General features: G+C 38.3%; 1 protein-coding gene across 1 annotated transcript in view; it reads left to right on the top strand.

Annotated features, from left to right (window-relative positions):
- Positions 1–1,773: 1,773 nt before the first annotated feature.
- LOC132849875 (transmembrane protein 50B-like) overlaps positions 1,774–7,581 on the top strand; it is an 18,700-nt gene continuing 12,892 nt past the window's right edge. The window contains exons 1-3 of the mRNA XM_060875829.1: positions 1,774–1,855; positions 6,227–6,413; positions 6,630–6,742. Coding sequence (XP_060731812.1) covers positions 6,315–6,413; positions 6,630–6,742 — 212 coding nt within the window. The 5' untranslated portion in view covers positions 1,774–1,855; positions 6,227–6,314. The remainder of the gene's footprint in view (positions 1,856–6,226; positions 6,414–6,629; positions 6,743–7,581) is intronic.

Here is a 7,581-nt window from a genome sequence, read left to right as displayed (position 1 = left end):
TTCAATTTTGAAACAGGTTTTATGCTGGATGCTTTTCCTGACACAATCCTCCCATTATCCCCTCAGCAGCTGGAATCCCGTTGCTGGACCACCAGGGACACAATATTAAAATAATGTTCATAAACTAAATGTGTAGGGGTCTGAGTGGCCTGCGGTATAAGCCGGTTGAATAATTGTTGCACAATAAATTTGAGCTTGTGTGGACAAATTGCAGGCAGTCACAGTGTGTGTGTGTGTGTGTGTGTGTGTGTGTGTGTGTGTGTGTGTCTATAAAAATATATAAACAAAAATATCACTAATTCACTAATGTGTGTGTGTGTGTGTGTGTGTGTGTCTATAAAAATATATAAATAAAAATATCACTAAATCACTAATTTTGTGTTTGTATGAATATAAATCGTATAAATAAAATATTTAAGGGAAGTTTAAGGGAAAAGAAGATAATTAAATTTTTTTGCTTGTTTTAATGTTTTTTAGTTTGTGGAGCTCAAATCAGTGACACACATAATGCACAGTAACATACAGAACTGAAGATGAGAACAGTATCAGTCTATATTTAAGATTTCACCGTGCTGCCCAGGACACCAGCATTTCATCAGCATTTCATCATATCAAGCCAGTTCAGATCTGTGTAAAGCATCTATAGAGCACACACATCTGTAGAGCAGTGCATTCAATGTGGAGTCTGTGACGCATAACCAGGAGTCAGTCAGGGGTTCGATTTTTTCTTATAATTATTAGCCTCTTGATGAGCAGACTCTATTTCGTGAGCAAGCTTAGATTTTGCTGGAAGATCTTTTCTCAGTCTGTGGTTGTGAGGAGCATCTACTATGCTGGAGGAGCATCATCAGTGTCAGCAATGCAGGATTAATAAACGCATTCCAAGGTCGAAATTTTCATCTGATACAAATTGGAAACGCTTACGTCAGCTCTGCTCGCCATCAGATCCATCCCACTCCCTTCATGTCATACCCCAAATGCACATTTTATAACAGATTCTTTCAACTCTGATGCCATAAAAAACGTATTAGTAAACCATTATTATTTTTCACCATAACACTGTATAACAGCTCCTCTTTTATTGATGAATACACTACTACACAACCGTCTGTACACATTGTTTATGTCCTACATCCTGATACACATCCCGTCATTTTTGCACGCTTTTAATATTTGCAAATCTTTTATTTACTTTTTTAATGATGCATGTATCTGTATTTAACATTCAGTAGCATAACAATTTCCTATCTATCTATCTATCTATCTATCTATCTATCTATCTATCTATCTATCTATCTATCTATCTATTTGTCTAACCATCTGTCTATCTGTCTGTCTGTCTGTCTGTCTGTCATTTGAAACTGTTTCCAGAGTTCAGAACATATCTATCACTATGTTCTTTCCTAACCAAAGAGAAATCATCATTTCCTGTTTTATAACAAAGCAACAGAAGAACAATCAGACTCTGGTTTTAATGTTGATTAAAACATCATGTTTGGAAACGTGTGATATAACGGATGCAAAATGTTAGAGTTCAAATAAAAGACATAAGGGTCATAAACATGAAGGGCGACAATATTTCTAATAGTAGTCCAAAATATAGCACTTTACTTTGCTGCTCTTCTGTCTGGGAAATTCCCCCAAGACCTCTTGTTAATAAAGACTTCTAAATCCCGCCCCATAGCAACTATTGGACAGTTCCAGCGCACTCCATCAGGATTGGAGAAACTGTCGGCGGCTCGCTTGAAGGTTGCCTTACTGGCCAATCAGCGCGCAGGAGGAGGTGCTGCGGTTTAAAAACAGACCTGAGTTTGAAGGACGCGGTGGCGCCGTGAGTCCAGAGCGGAATTTACAGGTGAGATAATGTTTATAAAACAGTATAATTAATGTCTTATCCTTTTTCTTACTGCTGCTATTTGTGTTTATTTCTCACATGTGTGGCTACATTAGAAGTCAGCGTTAGTAGGTAATTAGTCTGAAGTGTTACTTTCACTTTTACTGTAAGAGCCGTGAAGCTCACTTACTTTACATGCTGTAATGATTGTAGTGTTTGTTTATTAACACGTCCAGTGCGGCATCAACAACAACAACAACAATGTGTTTGTTTATTAACATTAACATCAACACTAAATTATTACCTGATACACACTTTGACCTTTAGATATGAATAAGTACACAATATGTACACATGCAGAAAGTCTGACATTATTCATATTAATGTGATGTATCACACATGGAAGCACTTAATGATTGTATTTTCTTATGTTTTAACATTAAGGGCTGTTTGTACATCAGGGGAAAAGTTTGTGTTTTTCTTTCATTAGCTTGAAAACGAAACTGTTAGGGACAGAAATCATGGGGTCTCACACACACACATACACACACAAATACACACCACACACACACATACACACACAAATACACACCACACACATACATACTACACACACATGCACACTACACACATACACGCCACACACACACACACACCACCACACACAGACACACACACACCACAAACACACATACACACACCACACATACATGCACACCACACACACATACACACACATACACCACACACATACACACCACACACACACATACACCTCACACACACACCCACACACACACCACACCACACAGCACACACCTACACACGCACACCACACACCCACACACACACCAATTGCACTTAAATACACATAGGAAGCTTCATAAATGATTTCAGTGTGGTTTTGTTTCATTTGATGTCAGTTGATAAAAATCAGCTAACCGCACATGAACTCCACTGAAGCGTTTCTCTCTGTTTATCCAGCTGTATTTTCCCCTGAATCTGCCTGTTTTTTTTCTACTGTTTTCCACTGAAGTCATGTTTCTTAGTAGTTTTTCATGTTTCAGAGTAGTTCTTCTCCTATTCATGAGGTATGCATTGCTCCACAATGTCAGATTCAGCATTGAGATTAAGTAAACGGCATCATCCCGAAATCTTGCACTGGAGTTCTTTATAACCATATTGCATCCTCACATTGGTGTCTGAGGATATCATAGCAGTGCTGGACGATACTTCTCACATTACCAGAACTTTGTCATTCTTCGTCAACTCAGCTGCCAGTGAACACAACACATTATACGTCTATAGCTGTTAATGTATTTTTATATCCTTTATCTTATTTGTAACATTCATCAGCCATTTGTCTGTTTGATCTCGAGTTAAGACGAACAAACGATCCACTATAGTCATGATATAAGAAACACCTTGATACAGAACTCACAAGACCATATCAACACACGTTACATTTTAGTTTATAAAATATTCATTTTGTAGTGACAGCAAATTACACTGCTGCAGTATCAATATGCAAATAATCAATAATCATTATACAAAGCTTGTTTAGTGCCAGAAATGATTCAAATAACTAATACATATTTAATTTGTTAAGCTTTTAACAACGGACAATTTCACAAATTTATCAGCTTTACAGAAATCTATCGGTTCATTATATAAATTATAAATGTATAAATTTATCCCTAATTGAGTAAGCCAGAGCTGAAAAACTCCCTGAGACAATATGAGGAAGAAACCATGAAACCATCCTCATCTGAGTGACACTGGAGACTGTGATTAGAAATCATTTCCTTTTATTAACTTTATGGTCCAAATGTCTGTCATGTTGAAGCTTTCAAATTTTCACTGCCGGAGAATTGAGTGCAGAACTTTTCAGTGAAAAGAACTTGAGTGCAGAACATTTCAGCCTCAGTCTGAAGCTGGTCTCCATGGTCTTTAAGTTGGACCATCCCCATGGATCTCATGGATCTTCAGGCAAAAGAAATTGCAACTGAGTAACTGACATTTAAGACAAAATATGGCTAACTATCCACTTTATTTCTGCTTCATCAACAAAAATTACTCCCACAAAACAAACCACAGCCAGAGTATGTTGAGAGTACTGCTTGTTGCCATGGTAACGCAAGATCTTACTGACAGTCTGTAGTAACAAAGTGCAGTAACGATTTCAGTGTAACTGTCTGATAACAAGTGGAGGGATGGAGTGAAATGTTAGAGGAAATATCAGAACTGTTGGACTGCTTGTCCAACGATTAATGGACTAATATTAACTGTTTCTGCTCATTCTATAAACCAACACAGATTCGGTTTAGTTCAGCTTTATTTAGACAATAGACATTGTATCAAAGCAGCTTTACAGGAATATACATTCACAATAAAAATTAGAAGGTTTAATATTATACATTTAAATGTATCCCTTAATGATCAAGCATGAGAAGTGGACAGTGGAGAAGTTGGATGATATGAGGAAGAAACCTTGAGAGGAACCAGACTCAGAAGGGAACCTCATCCTCATCTGTAAACAGCCGAGTGAAGTTGTGCAACCAGGAGCTTTTAATCAAATTATCTGTATGAGCATCAGCATAATTAATCAATCAGGACACCGTTAAACCCATCAGCTTTTCACTGGAAAGTCTTGTTAGAGCAGAGCAGATCTTCAACCTGTAAGATTATGTTAAAGAGCAGCCTGCTGGGAAATTGACCCTGATTGAAGTCAACCTTTGATGACCCAATTCCACATGGGAATGAAAGTGTTTTTCAAGTGTTAAAGAGCATCTACAGCAGCCAGTTTTTGCAGCGGTGTGTTCAAATGCATCACCAGATACCACAAGCCCCTAATTACTGCTGCTGGTATTTTTCTTTAATGGTAGAAGCTGAATAAAGAAAGGTCTGTTGATTTTGTGCATAATTACACAACCGTGAAATATATCTGCTTCCATAGGTGTTGTATAGATTACTTTCATGTTGTTTCATGTTTTTGTGGATTTGCTCCTCTCATCAGATATTGTGTGTGCATTTGTGTTTCAGGATATTTTCAGTGTGTAGGATTACTGATAAGAATCAAACATCTAAAATCCTTTTGTAATAATACATCTGTATGTGGTATTTCATAGTGGTACTCATTATAGTAACAATTCTGTTATAGTAACATACAGTAAAAATGTAGAAAAGCATTCTATAAGCTATAATTAATATCTAATGTTGATCAAATTTGAGCACTTTGAATTATTTTAATGAATGATTTACTTTAAAGGTTTTTTGTAATGTTATTTTAAACATCATGCATTTTATAAACAGGTAATACGTAATGATTACCTCCTTCTCATTCTGATTTGTACCTGCTAATCTCCTGGCTTTTCATGCTTCACTAACCTGAAACTTACTGCGGAAAATAATGTGTAAATCCTTTTTGTGCTTTGTGTCAGACTGTGAAACTGAAATAAGCTTCAAATCAGATGTTTTGCAGTCAGAGATTGTCTAAATGCATATTTCCTGCCAGTGTCTTAAGTTCTGGCTTTTTAACATAAAAGATGTCGCTAAACAACTTAAAGAGCAAAGGGCTGTCCTTCAATCAAATATCACAGGCCTTGAGACTTGTGAAGCTGAGGCACATCCTGCTGGTGAATGTGTAATTACAGGCTTTGCACTTCAGCGCACAAAAGAAGTGCGTGTTGCTTCATTTCCCTTCTGCAGCACGTCTTCCCCTTCAGAGCTGTGCACACAGTAATTTCACATCCGGCTGGTTGTCTCCTGTGTGAGTCGAATTTCAGTGCACAAATACAATTTATTTAATTTCATGAAATTTAGACATATAGGACAATTGTGCCAGGAGGCAAATGTGTATAACATCCCTCACATTCCACCACACTTACCATTGTTGCTAGTCGTTTTGTCCAATCTTCACCAGATTTGGCTCACGTCATTCTGACATCATCCTGTTTAAATGGCAAGGAAGCAACAGACTGGTCACAGAAGCTGCATCAGCAGTGCCACCCGGCTGCTCCATTGTTCATCTCCACCTTTTGTCCTACGCTCACCACTGTCCGTGATCAACACCCACACATCATGAGTCAAAATATAAATCACTCTTTAATCAAATCCCTCTGATTAAAGTCACAGCTCTGTTCTCCTGTCATTGCATTGCTGCAGTGCATCAGAGAATGTGCAGCTCACCAGGTCAAAAATTCTGCTTGCACTTTTAATTGTATGCAAATTGTGTTTAGGCATATAAAATGTCTGTAAGTCAGTGTTGTCCTGTGATAGTCTGCTTTAATGTTCATTCAGAAAATTGGACTTCAGTTCGGACTAAACAGGATCAACATGTAAAATAGTTCTAGGTTAGATTTGTCTGATTTAAAAATCTGTCTGTTATTCCAGAGTGATAACTGCAGTCGGAATAGTGTGCTAATGAGCTGAACACATTGAGGTACAGACAGTGGACAGACAGACACTGGAGGACAGAGACATGGCCGGGTTTCTGGATAGCTTCCGCTGGCCGGAGTGTGAGTGCATCGACTGGGGAGAGAAGAGGAACACTGTGGCCTCCATCGTGGCTGGTTTTCTGGTGTGTGTATATGTGCGTATGTTATAAGTGTGTGTGTGTGTGTGTGTGTGTTATTTCATTAACATGTCTCTCTCCCTCTGACTGTCTTTCTCTCTCTCTCTCTCTCTCTTTGACTGTCTTTCTGCCTGCCCCCCCCTCTCTCTCTGCCTGTCTTTCTGTCTCTCTCTCTCTCTCTCTCTCTCTCTCTCTCTCCCTCTCCCTCCCTCTCTCCCTCAGTTTTTTACAGGATGGTGGGTTATAATCGATGCCGCTGTGCACTACCCAAAACCCGAGGATCTAAATCACGCTTTTCACACCTGTGGGGTTTTCTCTACATTGGCTTTTTTCATGTAAGTGTTGTTTTCTCATAACACTAATAATTCTCTCTCATACGTGTTCAGGATCACAGTTTGTTCTCAGTAAGAAGCACAGTAGAAGAGAACAACTTTTCACCTTGCAGTATGTGCAGACTCTGTATTCCTCACTCTCTTAACTACAAACCTCACATAGTCACATTGTGACACTGTTTAATTTCTCATTTCCTATTATTGTACATTTGCTTACGGTTGTGGAAGCAGGAGGTGACGCATGTTCGACGAGACACTCTGCCACTCGTTCTACTTTCTTTTCCTTCATTATCCTTGGCTGGAGCTATTCGTGTCAGTTTCACCGCCAACGCTGCTGGTCATTATGTGTGTTGCCAGGTCTGTGTTACAAAAGCACCCTGGTTTGGTATTGAACGCCAGTTCAATACCAAAACTAAGAATCTTAGTGTTTAATAATAATATTATACAAATGTTTTACTGAAGCAGCTGTGAGATCAGGCAACATAACACATTCATACTCCACATGTTTACTACAACACACTCATTACAAATGAAATCACTGCCGATTACAAATTAGTGAATCATTTAAATATTTACATAAATTTCCGAGTTTTGTTATGTTTAGTTTTCTCCCTTTATGCTGTAATGACAGATGCTACTGTAGCTTTAACAGAATACGCTAAATGTTTTTAAATATTGAAAAATAACTTGCACAACATGGACTCATTCCATGTTTGTAAGATGTTTTTGTTTTTCAGTGAGAGTGGGAGTGAGAGTGGGAGTGAGAGTGGAAGTGGGAGTGAGAGTGGAAGTGGGAGTGAGAGTGGGAGTGAGAGTGTGTGTGAGAGTGAGTGTGTGTGTGT

Source organism: Tachysurus vachellii, chromosome 8 (assembly GCF_030014155.1).
Source record: "Tachysurus vachellii isolate PV-2020 chromosome 8, HZAU_Pvac_v1, whole genome shotgun sequence".
NCBI classification, from domain to species: Eukaryota; Metazoa; Chordata; class Actinopteri; order Siluriformes; family Bagridae; genus Tachysurus; species Tachysurus vachellii.
Note: the sequence above shows the minus strand (reverse complement) of the source record. Positions and strands in the feature narration are given on the sequence as shown.